Source organism: Marmota flaviventris, chromosome 6 (assembly GCF_047511675.1).
Source record: "Marmota flaviventris isolate mMarFla1 chromosome 6, mMarFla1.hap1, whole genome shotgun sequence".
Classification (NCBI taxonomy): domain Eukaryota; kingdom Metazoa; phylum Chordata; class Mammalia; order Rodentia; family Sciuridae; genus Marmota; species Marmota flaviventris.
Window position 1 is genome coordinate 119,233,112 of NC_092503.1, and position 23,758 is coordinate 119,256,869.

A 23,758-nucleotide genomic window follows, 5' to 3' on the forward strand; every position below is an offset into this window, starting at 1 on the left:
GTGTACTGACAAGCTGAAGGTCTGATGGGCCTGAGGATTTCAGGGCCTCTGCATCAACCCCGTGCTGAGTAACTTCCAACCAGCCCTTTAACCTCAATGAGCCTTTGCAAAAGCAAGGTGGTAATATCTGCCTTGAGATCTGGGGACCGAGGCACCAGCAAAGAACAAATTACTATTATTATTATCACCTTGTGACTACATACTCCAGCATCCGCAGCAAAATTGCACAGCCAACCCACTTATTTCTGCCTTCTAAACAAAACTGGATGGGAAATTTCATTCTAATTTAATTTTACATTAATGAATGTTCATTTATTTATAAACTGGGGCCCTACAGGAATCGCAGCTCCCTCCACCCATAGGTTACCAGCAACTAGACGCAGTGTCCACTCTGTATTGCCACCTCACCACCCGCCACGAGCAAGGGCTCAGCCACAGATGATGGTCACCAGGGCAAGAAGACTCCGACTTTCCAAAAGGGCCCATGTTTGGGTATTCTGACTTCTCCTGAGGAACACCCAAGCCTTCCATGGGACCCAGGCCCTGCCCTACTTTGTGTTTCCACACATTTCTGTCACACATCCTAATCAACCTCAGAGCAGCTGCAATTTCCCAGGAAATGCTGCCAAAATCTGGTACTGAATGGAGAGGGCTGCTGCAGGGGCATGCTGCAGGGGAAGGCAGAGCAGGACAGGAATCCCCACCGCACACCCTGGGAGGAGCTGCATCCGGGACTGGTCCTCGCCCTACAGAGTTTCCCCCATGTCAGTTCACCCAATTATTTGTAACATCCTCCAAGAAGCAGGAAAACAAGAGGTTCAGGTCTCTCCAGGAAAAAAAAAAAAAAAAACAAACAAACAAAAAAAACCAGTGCATGTTCTTCCCTCGACCTATGCTGCAATCTGCCCCTCCACCAGCAGGAGGTGCTCCTTCCTACCCCACCCTATACCATTTGGGGAATTTTCCCTAAGATGGGGGGCAGGGGTTGGAGAACAGCACTGAAACCCACACCAGGGAAGGAAATGGGACCTCTAGGCGATCTAGTTTTGAAATGGGAATTGGTTCTGCAAGCATAGCACCTGGGCAGGGCCCTGTGTGTTCCTGTAGAAAAGCCCTGTTCAGCACTGCAGCCTGGCTGTCCATGACCCTCACCCTGGGGCCTCTGATGTGTTTCTCAGTAATGAGTCACAGCAGGGACCCAGCCACCACCTACATCTGTATGCACAGTGCCCCTGCGGCCTGCTTAGAAGTGGCGGCTCCTTTCTTCCCTCGTTTTCCTCCTCCTGCCACTCTTCGATTTCTCAAAAACAGCGCAAATAATTCTTCTTTGCCAACAAGCTCCTCCAGGTTCCAGGGCAGCAGACTCGATTGCTTAGGGGACATGCGCAGCCCTGGAAGAAATGAAAATCGGAGGGAGGTGGGGGAGGAATCGGTAAGCTGAGCCAAGAGAAAAAGACCATGTTGTCACAAAACAAGAAAAGAGATGACACTCCTGGTTAAAGATTTTGAATGTGTCAAACAGAAACCAGTCAGAGTCGGAGATGGGAGGGTGCCCAGGACAACCTGGAGACCAGGGGACCATCCCTGATGCGGACTCCCAAAGGTGTATCCAGCACAATCTGCAAGAACCTCTGTGGTTAACAGGTACATTAGCCTGCGTGGTCTGGAATGTTCTTTACACTTAACCGGACCACGGGTAATTACCAAGCAACCTGAACCTGGCTTCACAAGATGGAGATGATGAAGTATTTTCTCGGTAACCGCTTCAGTGTGATTTCATAATTACCCAGCTACGTGGATTTGCCATGAAATTGAATAGTTAAAAGCAAAGAGTAATTGCCTGATATCTGTACTCTGTAATTTAGTATAATCTAATCATGGACAAAGCCCAAAAGAAAACACTCTGAAAGCGTTACATTTTTCTCCACACACCATTTATTATTGACATCGGCTAATGTATTCCATGCGTCTAAAGGAACTCTAACCCACGCATACCAAAGTGTAATCGTGGCCAAAAGGGTCAGTGTTTTATTTCGTTTCCATCAGATTATGAAAAGCAGGTGGCACAAGTGTCCACCAAACCTGTTCTGGTATTTTCCTGAGACTATTCATCCCCTTCACTGACACATCCCCAGACCTGGAGAGAACATGGTGGCTTCCTCTTGCACAAAGCAGACACAAGGAGGCAAGAAGTTGGGAGCTCCACAGGTCATCCCAGTCCAAATCTAAGCCACAAATGGCTTCTTCTTCTTTTTTTTTTTTTTTGTCAGCACTGGGGGTTGACCCCAGGGGCATTTTCTGCTGAGCTACATCCCCAGCCCTTTTTGGGACAGAGTCTCACTAAATTCCCAAGGGCCTCACTAAATTGCCCAGGCTGCCCTCAAACGGCAATCCTCCTGCCTCAGCCTCCCCAGTGGCTGGGATCACAGGCCTGTGCCACTACACCTGGCTTACACTCACTCCCCATCCCTCAGTGTGATGCCACCTGCAAAGCGGTTGAGAGGAAGCCTAGAATAGCTAAGGACCCCGGGTTGGGGCTGGGGCTCAGTGGTAGAGCGCTTGCCTAGCTCGTGGGAGGCCCTGGGTTTGATCCTCAGCACCACATAAAAATTAATAAATAAAATAAAGCTATTGTGCCCAACTACTTCTTAAAAAAAAATAGCTAAGGACCTCAACGAGGTGGATCAAGGACGAGTCCACAGTCGGAGAGCATCTTAGAGGATCTGATAAATGTGTGCAGGGCTTTTTGCAGGAAGAGGAGAATGGAACCCACTAAAAGATTTATGGCCATTATTATTAGTATAAGGCTCCGCAGAGACAGAGAGGCCAGCAGGAAGGCAGGCGGTGTGGTGGCCCTCCAGGAATCCAGAGGGTGCTCTGAGCAGCCCTCGCCTCTGCTAAATGTGTGGATGTGGTTACTAAGTAGCTGTAGACACTGCAGCCTCTTTTTCCTCTTTTGCCTTTAATAAATCAGAAGACTGACAGCAGCCTGAGCCACTCACCTTTACCAAACTCCCACTAACGATGAGAAAGGAGGGCGCAGCCATGAACTTTTACAGTGTTTTCCTTTTCTTTAGAATATGCTTTCCCTCATCTGACAGGCCCCTGGGACAGCCAGGTGGACAGCGGTGGCTGAGGAGCCCTGAGGCCAAGCCCATCCCAGGGACAGCATGTGGAAGGTTCTGCAGGGCAAAATAAAGAACAGGCAAACCAACCCCATTAAAATGGGTAAAAGGGTGCCTTGGGGGTGAAAAATGTCAATGGAGGACAGAGGAGGCCACAGAATTCCAGGAAAGGGGCAGGGCCAGAGCTGGGAGCTCGGAAGGCAAGCGGAAAGGCGGAGCCCTGGGAGGCAGTGGGTTACCACAAGGTTTCTCTCAGAGCTGGTGAAGAGGGGTGCTGCCGGGCACCCACTGTTAAGAAGTTGGGAGCCTGGGAGCCTGTGGATGCTCCATACCAAGGCCTGTTAGACCCAGAAGCCACCGTGGGGGCCATGGGTGGACCTGGGTGGCTGGAGACCACCACTACAAACATGCTGGGTTCCAGGCCAGAGGAAAGTCGACAAGATGTGGGGGAAGAGCTGTGGGCCATTTGGCCATAGGTGTGTATAAAAGTGGCAGCAGCATCTCTGGATACAAAGAAGATCAACAAAGCCCCCACTGTGTCCCACTACTGGGGTGGCTCCCATCAGTCTACATTTTTAAAGCGCCCTGAGATCCATTGTGATGGAACAGACCATAACTCTGAAACACTGCAACGTTCACTTTGTTTAAGCATCAGTTTCAAGCCCTCTCAGAACACACAGGGCCAGTATTGATGCCGAAAGGCTCATTCTTTATATATTGAACTGCACAGCTGCAAGGAGTAGCACAAATGTTACCAACTCATTTGTCATGCAAACAGTGCTTCAGAAAGAAATAAAATACTATTATGTGGTATATGTGTTAGGCAATCACTATATCAAATCCATGGCATTCCGTGCAAACACAGGCAGAGAAAAGGAAAACAACACTTGGTGAGAGAAATCGCACCACATGGGAGCAGCTAAGTCGGGGAGATGGGGAGGCTAACAACGGAAGCCTGACCGTGCAGAGGCTGTAATTTTCCCAGCAACGTGGCCAGTGTTGAATACCCCTGAGGTACAGCAAGTGGCAGGAATGCAAAACCCTCACAGAGGAGCATGGCCCAGGGTCCCAGGGAGGGAATGGATTGATGTAGGTCTGCTGGGTAAAGCTGCAAGGAGATACCAGGGAGGGGGGCTGGGGAAGGCAAGAACTAATGGGAGGGCTGGAAACACTAAGCGCGCAATAAATGCTGGGAAAGGGAGCTGATGAAGGATGTGGAAGGAATATGAAGTGAGCAAGGGAGGGTGGGTAAGACAATGAACTATAGCTCTACTTCCATTGCCATCACTTCCCATGCTTCCCTTAGGGGCTTCCTGCTAAGGGCCTTCTTGTAACCAAATCGCCTGCCCTGTGGGAGGGTCTACACAGCACTGGCAGGGAAGATTTGGGTTAAATATAAACAAGTAAGAGAGTGTGCCAGGCACTGTCCTAAGCACCTTACACAAATTATTTCTTCTAATCCTTAAATAGCAACCCTATAAGGTTTATTGGCAAACAGGCTAGAAATGTTAATTGGATATGATCACATATCTAATAGTTGTAGAGTTGGGATTTTAAATCAAACTCTCAGATCCAGAGCCCACATCTTACAACACAAGGACAGCATCAAGATTGGGAGTCTCTGGGGTCTCCCCTTACCTATCTCCCCTTATGAGAATCCTACCACGCAGCCACGCGGCCTCCTCTGAGCAGCCTCACCTGCCGACTCCCAACCAGGGCATTTGGCTTTTCTGTTTTTCTGATGGGTGGGGTGTCCTATTCCAGGCTGGAGCACATGGAGGCCAGAATCTGTCCTAGGGCAGTGCTGCGTGCACTTGGCGCTTAACTTCGGCCAAGTGCAAGGCCAGAAAAAGAAGCCAGCCCACAGCAGACCGAAATGGGGACAAAGTCCCAGGGCATGCCACTGCCCAAACAAAACCCGATCAGACATTGGTCCTCAAGCACAGAAGGTGGCATATGATTTTGCCTCCTGACTGCTGGCAGTGGCTTGTCTCGAACTATTAAGCAATTCATCCATTAAATCAACCAGACTTTACTGAATACCTACCACGTGCCAGGGACTGCTCTGGGGATGAAGGACTCTGAGATAAACAACGCTAGACCTAACAAACAAGAGGAAAGGAGAGGGGCGGAGCAACAGGAGAAAACAAAAAATTAAAATTCATGAGACCTCCCCAATATGGCGGCTCCAAAGCCGAGTCAGACCTCCTCATCATGGCCGACTCATAGGCCAGTCGCCGACCTCCCCAATATGGCATCCGAGGCCGACCTTCCCATCATGGCGCAGGGCCCCGCCCGCTCCGCCGCGGCTGCTGGCGGGAGCAGTTCCGGGTGCGGTGCGCGCCGGGGGCGGGTGGGGGGCGGTGTCCTGGCCATGGCCGGCCTGTCGGACCTGGAGCTGCGGCGGGAGCTGCAGGCCCTGGGCTTCCAGCCAGGACCCATCACCGACACCACTCGGGACGTCTACCGCAACAAGCTGCGCCGTCTGCGGGGCGAGGCCCGGCTACGAGACGAGGAGCGGCTGAGGGAGGTGGCCCGGCAGCGGGGTCAGGACCGGCTGCGGGAGGAGGCTCGGCTACGCGAGGAGGCGCCGCTACGCGCCCAGCCAGCCGCAGCCTCTCTGCGGTCCGAGCCCTGGGTCTCCCCTCCGGCCTCGGGCCCGGCCTACACAACTGCCGGGGCCTATGGCGATCTCGGAGCCTCCGCATCTTCCTGGGCCGGGAGCCGCGGCCTGGCCTACCCCGCCCGCCCTGCGCCGCTCCGGCGACGCGCCTCGGTCCGGGGCAGCTCCGAGGAGGACGAGGATGCTCGGACGCCCGACAGGGCCGCACTGGGCCCGGCCCGCCGCTGGTGGGCCGCGTCCCCGTCCCTGGCGCGGCCGCCCTCTGCCCTCCTCAGTCCCGACCCGCGCCCAGGCCTGAGGGCCTCGCGAGCGGGCTCTGCCGGCGCCCCGCGGGCCCGGCCCGAAGTGGGGCGGCGGCTGGAGCGCTGCCTGTCTCGGCTCCTGCTCTGGGCCAGCCTGGGGCTGCTGCTCGTCTTCCTGGGCATCCTCTGGGTGAAGATGGGCAAGCCCCCGGCGCCGCAGGAGGCGGAGGACAACAGTACGTCCCGGGCCGGCACAGGGGAGGGCCGGGGGGCGCGAGTCCGCAGGGGCCACCGCCGGTCCAGCGCCAGGCCGCACAGCCCCGCGCCCTGTGGTGCCTCTGTCTTCCCAAACCCTCACTTCCCTTCTCCCCGGCACTGCATTGTCTTCTGCCTTCGCTTTCATTTCTTACTTAGCCCTCCCTTCTAAAGCCTTCCTTTCTGCCACATGCTGGCGGGGGGTTGAGTTCCCCAAACCTCTGGTTTTCCCTCTGGAGAGAAAGCCACACCCCCGCTAACACATCGACCCCGTCCCTTTTTGGTTCTTCCTTTTGGGTCTCTTGCTCACTCACACTTTAGTCCCTTTTGAAAGTCCCCCCACCCCCGCAAGGCCACCCCCTGATTTGACTGGCCCACAGAGAGGATCTGGTTGGGGTCCCAGCTTTGCAGTGCCAAAGAGACTATTTTGGACCATGGGACCTTCATTTGTCAAAAAGTTTATGCTAGCCCTGCCTGCGGAACAGTTGTTGAAGAAGCTTTTGAAGGGCTTAAACTGATCCCAACTGAGATGTTTCAATAAGGATTTGAGAGGATCTGTGATTCAAGGAGGGTTCCAGACATCCTCTGTCCACACTTAAGTTACATAATTAGACATACCAATGAGAGGTCTGCAGGATATGGTATGTCTCCTGAAAAGCTGAGGGTTTATATGCTTTCCAAATGGGAAATTTGACTGTCCCTTTACTCTGGGCTCTAGTAGAAAAACAACAACAAAAAAAAACAACCATAATTTCAATATAAATTTAGGTAAAAATGACACTATAGTTCACCAACTTTTAATATTCTTTGCAAAGCATGAATGTGATTAATACTATTCCCAGCTTCGAGTCAAGGCCACACCTTTTCAGTTGAAATACAGGAGAAAGCTAAGTCTTAGGTATTATGGCAAACGGATGTTTGGTTGTGTGCAAGTCTATGAGCCTAGGGAGACATTCAAGTGATTCCTCCACTGTGAGAGCAGTTGACCAATTCTGGGAGTAGTTTATCAACCTGCTAAAGAAATTAAGCAGAACTGAATGCCATGGTAGCTGTGTCATACAGTGTCATGTGCCCACTCACTACCAAAGTGCTTTAACACAACAGCTTTGGGAGCATATACTGGAATTACCTGGAGTTCCCCACCCAGATGGTATTCATCCCTATTTAACATATTGTTGTTTACTGTTAATAAAACTGTCACACATGTTGTCTGTTTGGAGCCTAACTCCCTGGGTTAAGCAAGGAAGTCCTATTTGATCCCATTTTACAGATAAGTTGTTGAGTTGCTTGAGAACCTGTGACCACTGGGATGAGGACCCAATTATCTAAACTGCTAATCCATGGTTGGGAAACGTGTACTTTTTATTGTCTCTCCATTTTAAGTGCCACATTTCCATGGCAACTTTCTAATCCCCTTATCTGTAATGTTTTACTTCTCCCAACTTTTGAGAGTGACTTTTAATCTCCTGTGTGTTTTTTTTTTTTTTTTGGTCTCAGTGAAATTATTGCCAGTGGACTGTGAGAGGAAAACAGACGAGGTGAGTTTGAGTTTCTTATATTTCTCCTCCATCAGGTGGAAACTTCCCCAGCAAAGATCATATTAAGGTCATTTTCAGGGAAAGCTTCCTGTAATGTACCAGAATCATGTCACATTCTGTGATGTTTTTGGCAGTGAAAGAGGACTTGAAATGCAGAGAACTGAGTCCCAAGGTCTAGTTCTGGGCTCATTACAGAGCCCTCCCATCAGTCATAGCACCAGGGACTTTGGTCTGTTGCCTGAGTTGATCCAAGGAGATGCAGTGGGTTGTTGAAGGGCCTCGAGCTTTCTGGCATCTGGCAGAAGTGCTGGTAGTTTCCAAGCATCAGGAGCTGTGTTCTCAATTCCATGTTCTCTGGTGTGCACTTGTGGCTCTGAAAACACTGTTCTGATTGGATGCATCAGAGGGGCTTGTTTGAAACACACTGTGAGTGGAATTAGCCCTCTTAGTCTGTTTAGATTTGTTGTATGAAGCCCTGATAATTCCTACAAATAATATTTGGGGGAGGCGAGCAGCCCCACTCATTTATGATTCATGCAGAAGCAGCACCGGAACGGAACCTGGATGCTGGTGCTGGTGTTAGTCTGGGGAAGATATGAGGCAGTAAATTTTCAGGTTATAAATCCTACCAGGAGGTGTCTTGTGCTGCTGGAGGGCATGACTTAGTAGTCTAATTACTAAGTGTACCATGCCAAGCCTCCGCAGCCTGGGGGCTGAGAAAGAAATGACGCATGGTCATCGGGACACCCTTGCATGGACTTCTGCACTTAATGAAGGGCATCCTGCTGCAGATAACCAGATTTATTTTCCCTTGGCTTCTGATGTGTCATATTTGGGGTGTTTTATAACATTCATTTGTTGCATTCATCCACCAAATACCATTGTTTCCCAGATGTTTTGCAAAAACAGATTGATAATAAGCTTACTCTGCCCCCAGCATAAATACTGCAGGTAATGATCAGAAGTGTTGCAGAAACAGAGGTGGCCAGAGGAGAAACTAGAATTTTGAAGACTGAAAGCAGAAACAGGAAAAAAATAACTTTTCTGTATGGTGATGTTAGTTTTGTTTGTCTTTTATTTAGAAAAGGGTCTCCTGGTTTCTAATTCTCAGTCTTTCACATCTCTAAGTGTGTCAGACCCCAAGTGAATGGCACATGTGCTCCCTGGCCTTCTATGAGTATCATGCTCACGTCCCAACAGAGTGAGCCCTAGTACATCCTCCAGGTCCCCACTAAAGATGTGCTCAGTAACCAAACAGCTTTTCTCACCTGCCAAGTGGCACTTCAGATGCTGAATATTCCGTATTCCCAAACCTGCATCAGAGCACAGAATAGCCTGTCCTGGGCCTTATCCACACAGGCTTGTTGGGCCGACTTCATGGGCTTATGAAATGGCCTTCATAGAGGGTAGACTCAGGAGCTGGCAGATGGGGACATACTTCCTGGCTCCTGGGATTCTTGCTAAAGTCTCCTTTGTGTGGCTCCAGTCTCATCCAGGACCCAGACAGGCATTTGAGTATCTGATAAGTGTTCTTTTCCATCTCCACCGTTGAGGACTGTGACACTTTGTGTTTTTCTTTCTGCATTTATCCTGCTGGGAATGTGGAGACAGGCTGGGAGTGGGTGTGTTGTCTTAATCAGGCCATCTCGTCGTCTGGTACCTTCCTGTTTCCTTTGGGTAGTGTCTGCTTATGTTGAGTGATTTGTATGTGAGCTCGCAAGAGTCCTGCCACAGTCCTTATGCAGAGGTCCCACCTAACCCTGTAGGAGGCAAGCCCATGGTTGGTGACCTTCTGCCCTGTGTCCTCTGAGCCCTACGAGATCTGGCAGTGATTCCTTTTCTCTCCGAGGAGTCTGGGCTGCTGGGTTCATCATCCCTCTTACTGGCCTTTATTCCAAGGAGCACTGCAGATGGCAGTCCCTTCGCTATTGTATCTGCTTCTGCTACACGGCACCCTTCTCAGGAGCTTCACCTGATATTTATCACCTCTATTCCTAGGCAAAGCACTTTGCAGAATTTCTGTGGGAAGCCATTCTCCCATGTGATTGGGCACCTCCCTGATTGGGTGTGAGATGTTCTGGCTAAACTGTGTCGGAACTAATCCCCACCCTCTCCAGGTGCGAGAGCCTATCCGTGTAGGGACATTGACCCTGAGACCAATCACTGACCCTGACCTTGGAATGCTGTCCCCCTCGACCTTCATTGGATGGAATTTTCCCCTGAATTTCTTGTTCCCCAATAAAAGGCCATCCTCTGGCGTGCTCTCTCTCTCTCTCCTGCTAGTCCTGAGTAAGCCTTGCTGCCCCACCGGGTGGTCCGAGGCAGGAGCCAGAGGGAGGGCCGTCTCAGACCTGGTCAAAGAAAAAGGTAATTGAGTCTTGTGTGTTTATTTTGATCTCACTAGTTAACTTCTATGCTACGAACCTCTTGTATGAAGCCAGCGTGCTGGTCGCGCGGCTGAAATTTCTTTTCTTTTCTTTTTTTTTTGAGACAGTATCTCACTATGTTGCCCAGACTGGTCTCAAATTCCTGGACTCAGGGGTTCTCCCATTCCCACCTCCTGGGTAGTTGGGACTACAGGCGTGCCCCATAGCACCCAGCTATTTCTGTTTTAAGAATTCCAGGGCTGAGGGTAGCATAACAGGGCCAAAGAGCAGAGAGCTCAGTGGTAGAGCTTTGCCGACCATGTCCACGGCCCTGGGTTCCATCCCCAGTACTGCAAAAAGAAATCAATTAGTTAAAATAATACCATGTTCCTTGCCATCAAGACATACCTGATAGTGCGGCCGTGGAGAGGTAGACACTGATGCGCACACCCATCGCCGGCGCCCGCTGACCAGTGTCCTGTGCCTTTTCAGTTCTGCCAAGCCAAGCAGAAGGCCGCCTTGCTGGAGCTGCTGCATGAGCTGTACAACTTCCTGGCCATCCAAGCCGGTGAGTCGGCCACACACGCCCGCCGCCTCCTGAGGGGGGGTGGGGGGGCGCCACTCTGGTTAGTCAGGCCACCAAGCCATGGTTATCCCCAGAAAATACCTTTAGTGGGTAAGCTTCAGCTTCCCGCCTCCCCCTGGTGATGCCGTGGCAGTGCATCTTTGGTTCCCCAGGGTCCCCAAGCACAAATCTTTCAGCAAGATCCTCCCCCTTTTCTGGGATGCCTGATGCTCTGGGGGTTCGTGTTGGCACTGGAAGGGGCCAGGCCCAGGTCTTCTCAGAGTCTGTGAGGACCTGGCTCTGCACATCATTCCCCTGCTCAGAGCCTCCCTGGCCCTCACTGCCCAATGGGTGGCCTGTAACCCATTGCTGTCCCCAGTGGGGCCCAACTGACATTTCCAAACATCATTCCCTCCCATTCTCCTTCCCCTGAGAAGCAGCTGCTTCCTGGCTCTGCCTGTCATTTGCTGCCTCTTTGGCCTGCCCCTCCCCCTCATGCACATAACCAGTCCTAGCTGGGCTTCAGGATCTGGCTCACAGGCTCCCTCCCCTAGGGGCTGACCTGAGCCAGTTGCCTGGGCCAGGGGAAAGGCCTCTTGCCTGTGTAGGCAGCAGGTGGTCTTCATGGCTGCCCATGGTGTCACATCTGGTCCTGATCATGCCTCCTAGCTGCAGGACCTTGGGCAAGTCCCTGATCCTCTAACGGCCTCAGTCTTCCTGTCTAACTGGGTAATGTTGGATCTGTCTTCTCTATAAAATGAGAGTCCAGCACTGTCCTTCAGCAGCCCCACTCATCCATAAGGGTCCCCTACCATTTCATTTGGTGAACTCGTGCTTTGAGACCAGAGAGGTCATCTACATTATTGTGTCCTCCCCCAACACCTAGCTTCTAGGAAGTTCTCAAAATCACCTGTGGGCAGCACAGGGGAGGGTGTGGGGCTCGAGCCTTAGTTAGATATACTTGAACTGGACGGAGCAGTTCAGTATTCTTGGTGACTTATTTTGTTTGTTTATTTTTTGTTGTTGTTTTGAGAAAAATGAAAAAGACACTTTATTGGTTTACTAGAGAATACACAGTGGAGTCCTGACCCAGAAGCTGTGATTCTAACTGCCAGAGGGAAGAGTGGGCTTTTAAGGTGGGGATACAAAGGCCACACTGCAGCTGGGCACTTCCAGAGTCACGGATCTTTTGTAGTCTTGGACAGCCGTTTCTCAGATCTACAGGTGCCAGCCCCAGTGTCTGGATTCCTTCACACCCGAGTCTGTGAGCCTCAGGACAGATGACCCAGCTCACAATGGGATGAAAGCTATCTTGTTCTTGATTTCAGTGGTTCAGTCCGTGGTCAGCTGGCTCTGTAGCCCTGCGCCCCACCATGGCCAAAGGGCATGGCAGGGGACAGCTGCTCCGCTCTGACAGCCAGGAGGCAGGGAGAGCAGCTCAGTCCTGAGGAATGTTCAAGAGCACTCTTACCCGAGAGGTCAGAGGACGTCTGAGGCCTGTGCGGTCAGCTCTTGTGTGAGAATTCACTGGGCAGTCAAAGTCAGATGGACTTGTTTTGGACCCTCTGTCCTCAGGGTCAGTCTTATGGTATCAGCTCTCCTGACCCTGGGAGACTGGAGATGATTGGGAGGCACCTGAGAGCTCTCAAGGGGAGGGAGGAGTGGGGGCCACATATGACAGTCATCGATGAAGTCAGGGGCCCAGGGCCTGGGATGTAAATTCTGGCCTAAGTGCATGTTGCAGAGCTTTGCATCTTCTTCATGGTCCAAGGACCGGAGCACCAGCATCACCTGGGACTGTGCTGAAAATGCAGAATGAATGCCATGACCCATCTTGACCCAATATTTTTAGAACAGTCTTGGGTTTTGTGTGTATCCTGAAGCTGAGAAGCTCTGCCCTATGCTGGGTGCTAGTAGATGTTACGCCACCATCCCTTTCTCCATGTTTGGTCCTGGCCTGTGTGATCAAGCCCTGGCACCTGCTGCCCTCTAACCAGCCTGGCAAGGGCAGCTGGGAGGACATAGATCTCACATAGATAGGCTACAGGGAAATGTGTGCTCTCCACAAAGCCACACCCTGCCCTCCCACTGGGGATCCGAGATAGCCTAGGTACTGATCTGCCTGTTTAGGATAGGAGATGACTCAGCCCAGAGTCCTACTCGTAGTCTAGTAGAAGAGACCACCTACCTCCCTGGCCCCTGGGTGATAGACAAGAACTGAGAGGGTGTGAGTCCAGGAGGCACAGTGCCTTTTAGCTGGAACAGTCAGGAAAGTGTCACAGGGGAGGGAGCCTCTGAGCCCAATCCTGAAACCCAGGTAGGACTGGTTGTGTGCATGTGGGGGAGGGGCAGGCCAAAAAGGCAACAAATGACAGGCAGAACCAGGAAGCAGCTGCTTCTCAGAGGAAAGAGAATGGGAGGGAATGATGTTTAGAAATGTCAGTTGGGCCCCACAGGGGACAGTGATGGTGCCAGGCCACCCATCAGGCAGTAAGGGCCAGGGAGGCTCTGAGCAGGGGAATGATGTGCAGAGTCAGGTGCCAAGAAGGCATATGCGGCAACAACAGCTTGAGTGGCGCAGTGTCATTTAAGCAGAAGCACTTTAAAGCTTTATTGATAAAACGTGGGTTGGAAAGGGGACAGGAGAAAACCAATCAGGAGGCAGGTCAGGCCAACCTAGCCAGGGCAAGGATAGTCCAGGCAGGGCAGGAGGACAGAAGAAGCCACCTTGGTCTTGGGAGACACAGTCACGATCCACTATGAAGTGGGAGGATTTGGTTGGGGGTGGGTGGACAGGCTTGGGTTCATGCTCAAGAATGAACTGAATATCAGCCTTTGGGTCCTCCCTGCACGCAGACATGCAGAGACTGGCCGCTGAGGCCTCTGGCTGTGCCCCGAGAGGGCAGCCAGGCTGTGTGAGTGTTAAGCGTCTTGTGATGCCTGTACTGTCCCCGCTCTCAGGGAGTCTAGTTGACCCATAGGACGCAGCACACAGCAGTAAACCACAGCCACCTGAAGGAGGGCCAAGGGCTGTGGCAGGCCACCAGGTCTGAGGCAGGTTGGCCAAACGAGAGGCCCCATGGGCTACCTGGAGGACTGGGCAGGACTATGGGGGAACCTCCTAGCTTCCCAGGTATTGGAAGAGAGGCCCCACTGCCCAGTACAGACCCCGCCCTCTTTCTCCCTAGGACCCTCAAAACAGTGGACTTGTCTCGATCCAGGTTGGCAGCCTGTGTCATGATCAGAACCCCTGTGGTGCCCACAGCCTCCTGCCTTTTTTCCCAGGCTGTGTTTATTTATAGTGCCATTCCTGTACCTTCCCGGCTATGTGTCGGATCCTTTTAGGGATCAATTGCAAACAGGCCTAGGTATTGGGCAGCTTTTTAGTCATTTAATGCAAATCGCTGCACTGCTTTGCAGGTCAGGTTTTAATGATCTGGAATCGATCCAAGCTAAGTGGCTTTTGATCTTGCTGCAGAGTGAAGATGCCCCACAGAAGCCAGGGAACCGTCGGCCACATGCTCCTGATTAGAACTGATGGCTTGATTTTTACTGTATTTTTAGTCCAATTTCAGAGTAATTTTTTTTCACCTTTTCTCTGTGTTTGAATCTGTCTCTCCCCCCCCCCCCCCTTAGGTAATTTTGAGTGTGGAAATCCAGAGAAGCTAAAAAGCAAATGCATTCCTGTTCTGGAAGCCCAGGAATATATAGCAGTGAGTAGGCTGCGCTCTTCCATTCCCAGGAGGGCTGGTGCTTTCCCATTGATCCTTCAAGCCCTGCGGGCTTTTTACCCTTTTTGTTTGCTTTGTGGCTTTTGGGCTTGCTTTCTTTTTTCTTTTTTTTTTTTAACCTAGTGGAGTGTTAGTCCACCTTAAGTTAAGGTAGCCACCGTGGTGGGGACCACTCCACTGCCTTTCCCTAGCTAGGTGGCCACTGCAGGCTTCCCCTAAGGGGTCTGTTGCTTCTCCTTTCATTAACTTTGCTCCACTCCTCAGCAGCTTTCAGGGCACAAATTTAACCAGTCCGTTCTCTCCCTTTGTGATTCCGTTCAGACTGCTCAGGGTCCATTTGATTTTCTGTGTGGCCGCTGGCTGGTGGAATTTTGAAACTTTGGAGCTGGCGGGGACCTCAGAGGTCATCTAGTTCAATTTTCATTTCACAGATGAGGAAACTGAGGCCCAGAGAGGGTCAGGGTCTGAGGCCACAGAGCTGGGTCTCTTGTGTGGCTCCCACACCAGCGCAACCATACTGAGCCACCGGCTCTCTGGCTGAACGCGGCAGCCTTTGAGATAATGCTATTCCTTTGGCGGCCTCAGGCCTGTGCTGTTTTCCTGGATGTGCTTCCGCATCACCTCCCCTGGTCAGAGTCTCTTCATGGCTCTCATCACCGCAGATTTCCTTGCTGCCAGTTTGCTGGGCATCTAGCGGAACGGGGCCTTGGGGAGTGTGGAGCATGAGCAGAGCGGCTTCCTTAATCCAGCAGCAAAGTTCCGGCTGCTCCGCCCAGAGGCAGAACTAATCCCCCCCTCCCCCACCCCGCCAGAATGTGACCAGCAGCTCCTCCGCCAAGTTTGAAGCAGCGCTGACCTGGATACTGAGCAGCAACAAGGACGTGGGCATCTGGTGAGTGTGGGGCAGGGCGGGGGCGGGGGTTAACAAGGTGGGGATGGCTGCTGCCATTGTTCTTACCTGACAGCTGACTCCCTTGCTCCCACAGAGGTCTTGGGTCTGAAGTAAGACGCAGGATGTCCCAGCTGAGTCTGGCGCCCAGGGATGGGGCTTTGGGGCTGCAGAGCAGGGGGCAGTTTCAGGAAGAGACACACCTCCCAGGCCTCTTGCTGCCCTGCCTCTCCTTGGTGCGAGTTTTCATTTTAGATGAAATGATTCTGTGTGTTGGTTTTACTCAGATGGAAATTGCTTGGGAAATACTGCATTTTATTCTGCCAGTCTGTTTCCGCCTCTTTGTTATCTCTGGCCACTGTTAGTGGAGATAGTGAGCCTTTCAGGAGGCTGAAAGGGCCGATGTGTCTGCTCAGCCAGGGGGAGGGGCACCAGCCGACAGCCATGCCCCTTGGTGCCCCCTGCCAGAGGAGCTGGTCACAAAGTCCCTTGCTCAGCTCTGTGTTTGTGAGGATCTCTGTTCAGGCTCCAGCTCCCCATATTAAAACACACTCTAGGGTTCTGTTGGCTTCCTCTCTAATCCGCCCAAATTACTAATTCCATCAGCAGTGCATCCAGCAGAAGCCCCTTGGTCAGTGCAGCCTAGAGCTGGATAACTGGAATCATGGCCCGATTAAAATTCACTGGCTTAGAGAAAGTGCTGCCCTGAGTGGCTGAGCAATTTTCCTGTGTTGGAAAAGGCAAAGGAGAATCCGGGTTCTCTCCTCCACAGCGCTCACTGAAGCCCCAACTCTGGAATGACAGCACCTGCCTTTGCACACTTGGGCAGGTGGTTGAGCTACTCAGATGACCAGTGTTGAAAATGGGTCACTTCCGATGGCAGCATTCCAGAGCTTGATGTCGTGCCCTCTCACTGGCTGGAAGAAGGGTCAGGTGTTCATATCCCACAAGTCTTGACGCCTCCCTGCCCGGGACCTGGGCAGGAGCTTAGTATCAGGGGACTGGTCTTGAAGAGCCTGGTGGCTCCCATCTCAGAGCCTCACCCATGCCCCATGATCTTTACCCTTAAACAGCTTATGTGCCTGCTCGTCACGGAGAAGCGCAACCTCCTGGATCCTGTCTTTGAGTTCTTGCCATGCAATTGCAGAGCTAGTGATTCAGTAAACATTTCCATCTCTCTGTGCTGGGAGGTGGGAATCCAATTTACAGTTTAATCTTCCGCACGCTGAGAAAGGCTGTCAAAGACCCAACAGAGGGGGACGTCACTTTAGCGGTAGGGGTTCAAGCTTGCTGCCGTCTTTAAAGGTTTATTCTTTCTAAGTAGCCAGTGTGGGAAATTTCTGGAAAGAGCACAACCAGGATACCGGAGCCTGTTCTATAAACAAACAGAAGCCTGTGGTCCCTCTGTCCTTCCCCTGTTGGCCTCCCGCTGTTGAAGTAGGACTTTGGAATGTGTCTAGAGCCCTGTGTCCTCTTCCAGGTTGAAAGGGGAAGATCCGTCTGAGCTGGTGACAAGTGTGGACAAGGTAGTCTGCCTGGAGTCTGCCCGCCCCCGCATGGGCGTTGGCTGCCGCCTGAGTCGTGCCCTGCTCACTGCGGTCACCCATGTGCTCATCTTCTTTTGGTGTAAGTCTTCTACCACCCTCCCTGCGCTCCCTTTCCCCCGCCATCATGCCACTTGCAGGCAGCGCCTTGGGAGCACAGCGTGGTGCCCTCGTAGGCGTGAGTGATGAGGTGTAGGAATCCCATCCGGAGGCTCGTTTCTGTCTGGTGAACTTGAGGTCTGTCTAATAAAACAGAGGAGATGAACAAGTCGGCCTCTGCCCTGGTCTGTCTTTACCTTTGGAGATTGGTGGCTAGAGCATTAGGATAACTAGAAATGTCCTTGATGCAGGCAGGGGACTGTCAGCTTCCCTGAGAGGAAGCTGGGGCGGGTGTCCAGGTGGTGCCGCTTCTAGCACTTGCCAGGATCCCATCGTACAGACCAGCTCCAAGCGGGAGGCACAGTGGGGGCTTGGCCTGATTCTACTCCTGAAAAATGTAAGCTCCTGGGGAGCTGCAGATACCCGATGAGAGCAGCAAGGACGTGCAGAGCGCTGCGCTGACAGGAAAGCAGGTCTCGTCTCTTGGCATCAGGACCGCCTTTGAGCAGGGACCTCAGGGTGTCTCTGGAAGCAAAAGGCCAGGGCACAGAGACCACGGCTCTCCAGAGATAGCCAGAGCTGCGAACCACAGGCCTGCGTGCATACCAGCCCTCCTGCACCGTCAGGCCAGAAATCATTATCGGCGGCAGCAGCCCAGAACACAAAGGGCCGCCATGTATATATGTATGAATCACCGTGTTCAGGTCCACGAGGGAGGAGATGAAAGCCCGGAATGAGGTGGGGAGGGGCCGAGAGCTGAATAGCTGGGGACTCCTCTGGTGACAGTAGCAGGAGGAGGATGATCACTTCCTAGCCATCCTCCCCCTGCATGTCTGCGTGCTTGCTTCCTGTGTGCTTGTCCTCTCCCTGACGCATAGTAGGTGCTTGGAACAGGATTGGCAGGTTGCTCTGCAGCACAGTATCTTGCCCACAGGGACACCTGCTGAGTGTCAGAACAGCCAAAGGACATGCCAGGGATTAATGGGGGCTTTGTACCCTCACAGGCTTGGCTTTTCTGTGGGGGCTCCTGATTCTCCTGAAGTACCGGTGGAGGAAGTTAGAAGAGGAGGAACAGGCCATGTATGAGATGGTGAAGAAGATCATAGGTACGTGGCCCCTATGGAAGGGCTGCCCCTGCCTGCCCGCGGACCGTGCGCCCTGAACTCTGCATTCTCTCCTGCAGACGTAGTCCAGGACCATTATGTGGACTGGGAGCAAGACATGGAGCGCTACCCATACGTGGGCATACTGCACGTGCGTGACACCCTCATCCCTCCACAGAGTCGGTGAGTCTTCTCTGGGGTTGCTGAGCCCCATGGAAAGGAAGCCCAGAGCCTGGCGTCAACTGAGGGCACCTCCACCCAGCGTCCTGAGCGAGTGGGGTGCCATCCACACCTCCTCCTGCTCCTGAGTGTGCTCTGCTCTTTAGGATGGAACGAGCTAGGCCAGACCTATAGAGCCTGGGCCTGCCCCTCTGTGGAGGTGCGCTGAGTGCTGAGGCCACTGCAGTGCTGCGGGCCCCAGGGTCCCCGCCTCTAGAGGCTTCTGCTCACAGGGTGTGATGGTGAGGGTTCTGTAGGTGGAAGTCCAGGGCTGCCAGGGTTCAAGGCAGAGCAGCCAGCTCTTGCTCCACTGCTCTGTGATTCTCATAGTCCCATCTCCCCATAGATGCAGTTGGAGGGCTGGTCCCTTGTGGTCATAAGTGGTGACTACCAGCAACTAGAGCAAAGTCTATCTTGTCACAGCTGGCAGTGGAGAAGTGGGCTTCTTGTCACTCTTATAAGTAAGAGAAAACTTTCCCAATGGCCTCCTGGGACACAATCCTTGGGACTCTTTGACCAGAATTGGTTCCTTGACTTATCTTTGAGTCAGTTACTGGTGAGGAGGGAGAGGTAGTCTTCACACTTTATGACCATGACCCCACAATCAGAAATCAGCTACAATACCATGGTCCAGTTCCCACACACGCATGTGCACACACACATGTGCACACACACATGCACATATATGTAATCGAAAGCAGTTTTACAACAATCCATAGGGTTAGTTCCAGGAAACAGGGCTGCTAGAAAGGGCCAGCAGGGCCGTGGTCACACATTACTGCAGGGCATCTTCCACAGGGCCGTGGCTGCTGGGGTGGTGCTCCCTGCTCCTGACAGTCCTGGCGTCGGGTGGCATCGGGCAGAATCTGAAGAGGCAGCCACCAGGGCTCACCACAGTATCACCTCAAATGGTGGCTCCTGCACAGCTGACTGACCCCATCTCTGTCGCACACTTACCTGTTGGATGACACTAAGAGGCCAGAAAGCTGCTGGCAAGGCACTGCCCGGAGCCCTGCACAGGGGCACGCCCCTCACCTGGCCTCACCACAGGGAGGGCCCCATTTGACAGCTGAAGCACAGGCGCTTGCTCAGTCCCACAGCCAGTGGTGCTTCTGTCGCTGCCACCACCAGACTCTGATCACCCCTCTCTGTGCAACCCCTGAGGAATTGGAGAATTAGAACATTTAAGGGTCTGTTTTAAACACGAAGGTGCTTGACAGCCTTCTTGCCCGTACAGCCCCTGGCAGAGGTGGCAGTCAGGAAGCTGAGGGAGAGCAGATGTCTGCAGTGTGCACATGTGTGCTGTTGGTCCTCAGGCAGTCACACGGCTCTTAAACTCCCATAAGGGCCACTCGGTGCACTCGGGCTCCTGCCTCATTCCTGGTCCTGCCAGGAGTCATCTTGTGACCCTGGGCAACTCGTGCAACCTGTCTGAGCCATGTTTTCCTCATGATAAAACAGGATTCCATGACCTTTCAGAGAATTGTGGGGAAGAAAGTCCGTCCTTCATGCATTCATTTATTCTGCAAATGTTTGTTGAGCACCAACTAAGTGCCAGATACCAAGGGGAGAGAGTGATGAGGGAAAAGCAAGAATCCCTGCCCTGCTGGAGCTCTTGTTCTAGAGAAGGAGACAGATGACAAGAAGCATAAGGAAATTGTGGTGTGGGTAGTGAAAAGCCCAAAGAGGAAGGGGCCAGGGACATCAAGGAGGTGGCCTCAAAGCTTATCCAAGGGTAGCCATTAGCACTTGAGCCGAACTAATACCCAATGTGCACATTCCCTTCAACAAGAACATGAGGTGGCTTGGCAGCTGGCCTGCAGCTACAGCCGCCTGGGCCCGAGCTCCTGTATTTTAGCACGGACGTGGAGAGCTGCTGCCCTGCGGAGTGTAAGCCCATCCTGCTCCCCAGGAGGCCCACTCCCCCTGTGGCTCTCAACCCATCTCCTGAGGCACCCAGTACTTCCAGGCCTCCCCGTAGATAGATGAGGGCCTGCTTCAAGAGCCAGAGGGAGATCTGAAGAGCTTGTTTAGTGAGAAAGCAGGGCGGCTGACTGGAGCAGCCGGCTCAGGCCAGGCTTGTTCATTACCCGTTAATGGTAAGCCTGGAAGGGGGACTGGGTGAGGAGCTGGTGGGCTCAATGTGGACTGCCACCTCCTCAGGCCCAGTAGGCAATGGGAGCTCAGACTCAGAGCCCAGTCCCCAGGGAGTATGTGGCCTTGGCCAGACCAACCAAAAGGAAGCTGCCGATCAGGGTTGTAGTGACACCTGGCCCCCAGGGAAGAAAGCTGCTGCACCCCAAGGCCACCCTGCCCTGACTCCCTGTCCTCACATTTGTCTTTCCTGGGTGACCCTACTGCCCCACACGTGCCCCTTCCCTGGTTCTCTTACACACGGAGTCCTGAGGAGATGGTCTCCAGTGGTCTCCAGTCTGAGGCCTGTGTGACACTGGAGCTCATCAGAGGGTAGATATGAAAGCAGCCTCCTCAACAGCCCTGTCTAGTCTCCAGTGGGGAAGAGGAGATGGGAAAGGGGCTGGGGGCGGTGGGGGGGAGGCCCCAGGGACCCAGCAGGAGCTCTACCCCTGGAAGGAACCCTCCCTGGTGGCTGTGATCCCTCTCTTCTGGGCCTCCCTGGTCAGGGTGTTTATTCATCCCTATCCCCCAATCGCTGTGGAATCTGGACTCAGCGACCCCTCTACTTGGCATGCAGATGCAGCTGGCACAGTAGTACAGCCCGCCTGGTCAGGGCTGCTGCGGGTCACGGCCCAGCTAGAAGCAGCGAGCCCACCACAGCCCCTCACATTTGGACCTGGGGGCCCCAGATACAGTCGGCCCCTTTCAGCTCCCTCTAATTGGATGCTTTTGTAGCCGAGAAGATTGAAGAGTTATTTGAGTGTGGCCCAGGAAATTTCTGTCCTCTGTGGTTTGTCATGTTAGTACCCAACGGCTCTTCCTCCCCAGACTGCACTGGAACTTGGAAACTTGTCCCTTTTTGTAGAAAGGGCTTGACAGGCCCTCTCCCTTGGGGTGAGACTGGCCTGCTGAGCCCTGCCCATCTCTTTGTAGGAGGCGCATGAAGCGGGTATGGGACCGCGCCGTGGAGTTCCTGGCCTCCAATGAATCCCGGATCCAGACAGAGTCCCACCGCGTGGCTGGAGAAGACATGCTGGTGTGGAGATGGACTAAGCCCTCCTCCTTTTCTGACTCAGAGCGATAAGCCCAGACAGGGGGTCTGTTCCCAGTCAGCCTGTCCCAGGACAGCCCACACCAGGGCGAGGGTCACCAGACCTGCCGGTGCTGAATTCACACTTGCCTTGACTATTCACCCTCCTGACTCCAGCCCCAAGGCCTCTCTGAAAGATTTCAGAGGTGTTAGCTCTTCAGGAAAACATGGGCTTCCTTTAAGGGTGGAGGGGAGAAGCCAGGAATGCAGCCCATCCTCTCTGCCTGGTTTTTGGCAGAAAGGGGGAGGAGGGTTTGTTTTCCATGAATAGAAAACAAAAGGGCAGCCGCTGTGAGACCTGTGGAAGCCTGAGGCTGGTGGGCTGGAGGGGCCTGGCCAGGAGATGCCCAATGAGTCTGCCTGGCTTGGGAGGTGGGTCAGGGATGGTGGGATGGGGCAGCAGGGGCGTAGGGGAGTGACTTGGTCCATGTGCCTTGGGGGTGAGGGAGAAAGCCTGTCCTGTGACTGGGTGGGCTGCTTTTGTCCTAAAAGGGGAAGATGCTAGAAATTAGAACCAGTGACTGTAGAGAAACTGTCCAGAAGCACTGGGCCCTGGTCTTCAGGGCCTCAGGGGGGGAGGAGGGAGCTGCTGGCATGGCCTCCAGGAAAGAGGAGTCTGGTTAGAGGACAAGAACAGAGGGTGGGGCTGCCCTGCAGCCATCAGTTAGCTCTTCAGTGCTGCTTCTCACAGAAGTTGCTGTTTCAGAGCAGACTTGCAGCCACGGGTCGTGTCAGGCTGAGAATGCAGGACTCTGAGAGCCTCGCATCAGGGCTGAGAGCCTCCTGCGGGCCAAGATCACCTTGTCTTACCATGACCACCGCCTCCCCACCCGGGGGGCTGTTTACCCAGAGCCTGCAGTCAGTACCGGCGGCGGCCGCACACTGCCCCCTGCTGGCCGCCCCGGAGTGGCCACCGCACTGCCGCCTGCTCTTCAGCCCGCGCCCGCCCGCCGGAGGGCGGCTGCAGAAACACCCGGTGGGGGGCCTTATTAGTTAAGTGCAGAGCCTCTCCAGCGAGGCTCATCCCTTACGTCCTCATCGGTGCTGGGCAGGAGAGTGGAGCAAGCAGAGGAGACAACTGCTGCCTGCAGAAGACACCGACTGCCCCTTTCTGGGCTTACTGGTGTTTGTTTCTTAATAAAGCTCCAGTCTGCCTGGTTTGAGCAATACTCTCATTTCCTCTGATGTCTAGGTGATCGGCAGGGCTGGCACCAGCACCCGGGTGGCCAGGCCCAGTTCTCATAATCAGGCTCCAGCCAGAATAAGAACTGTCACAGGCTTCAATATCAGGGTGAAACTTGGATAAGTAAACTATTTATGAAAAATGGATGTGTTTCTCCTCCGTGGTGCTTTGCCTTTCCCCCAGAGGAATGCAGCGCGGGATTGGTAAGCCTGGCTCCTGGAGAGGGCCGATGGGAGAGGCACCTGCTCCTCCAGGGCCTCCGCTGCTTAGTGACAGGTCCTGAGCAGGCCGCAGCACTGGGAGCCTGTTTCCACATTTTTAAAGCTGGGTGACCGCCTCTTCGCAGGGAAGCTATAGGATTGGAACTCAGCAGGGCCCAAATGGTCCCAGTGGGTGGCCAGGAGTAGGGGATCGATAAGGCCTTTTTCCTTTAGCTCCATTGCTGCCTCTCCTCAAGGCCCCCCAGGTTCCTCTGGGGCTCTCTGCACCAGCAGGGAAGGGAGGAAGGCAGAGCAGAGAGGTTGGGTGGGCTCTCCAGCAGCTGATGACGTCCGTTAAGAAGCAGGCCTCTTACCTCTGGCCCCAGCCATTGGGGTGACTACCAAATGGCTAGTGTGCCGAGCATGTGCGGCCTGGTGCTTTGGGGAGGCAGGACTGGAAGCATTGGGGTTCCTCCAAGGCTTGGGGATTGGCATCAGGATGCAGACAGGGCCTTCTTGTTTGCAAGGGCCCAAGATCAGTATCCCAGGAAGGCAGCCTCCCAGCTGTGCCTCCTAAGGTCTGTAGCCAGTCACGGCCACCTTCCTGTCCCCATGTGTCCCAACCTGTTATGGTCCCATCGGCAAGCCATGTTTTTAATCTGAAGCTGATCAGGGAGCCAGTGCAGGGCTCTATTGCTGGGAAGCTGTTTGGAGAGCAGAAGCCAGATCAAAACAAAGGGAACACCAAAGGCCCCTCCGCCCAGCTTTTCCTCTACGGTAGGCAGTGGCATCTGAGCCCAGCCGCTGGGGCAGACTCAGCCTCATGCAGAGCTGCAGACATTTCTGAACC

The 23,758-nt window shown here is 53.4% G+C and overlaps 2 protein-coding genes across 2 annotated transcripts in view; both read left to right on the top strand.

Moving 5' to 3' along the window:
- Positions 1 to 5,463: 5,463 nt before the first annotated feature.
- Positions 5,464 to 22,694, top strand: Lemd2 (LEM domain nuclear envelope protein 2). Its single transcript, XM_027943577.2, has 9 exons — positions 5,464 to 6,226; positions 7,743 to 7,783; positions 10,642 to 10,717; positions 14,351 to 14,427; positions 15,258 to 15,337; positions 16,815 to 16,960; positions 17,982 to 18,083; positions 18,161 to 18,263; positions 21,369 to 22,694. The coding sequence occupies exons 1-9, from the start codon at positions 5,500 to 5,502 to the stop codon at positions 21,517 to 21,519; spliced, it is 1,503 nt and encodes a 500-aa protein (XP_027799378.1). The 5' UTR covers positions 5,464 to 5,499; the 3' UTR covers positions 21,520 to 22,694.
- The window catches only part of Ip6k3 (inositol hexakisphosphate kinase 3), a 41,635-nt gene continuing 40,213 nt past the window's right edge, over positions 22,337 to 23,758 (top strand). The window contains exon 1 of the mRNA XM_071613818.1: positions 22,337 to 22,501. Within this exon, the coding sequence (XP_071469919.1) occupies positions 22,337 to 22,501 (165 nt within the window). The remainder of the gene's footprint in view (positions 22,502 to 23,758) is intronic.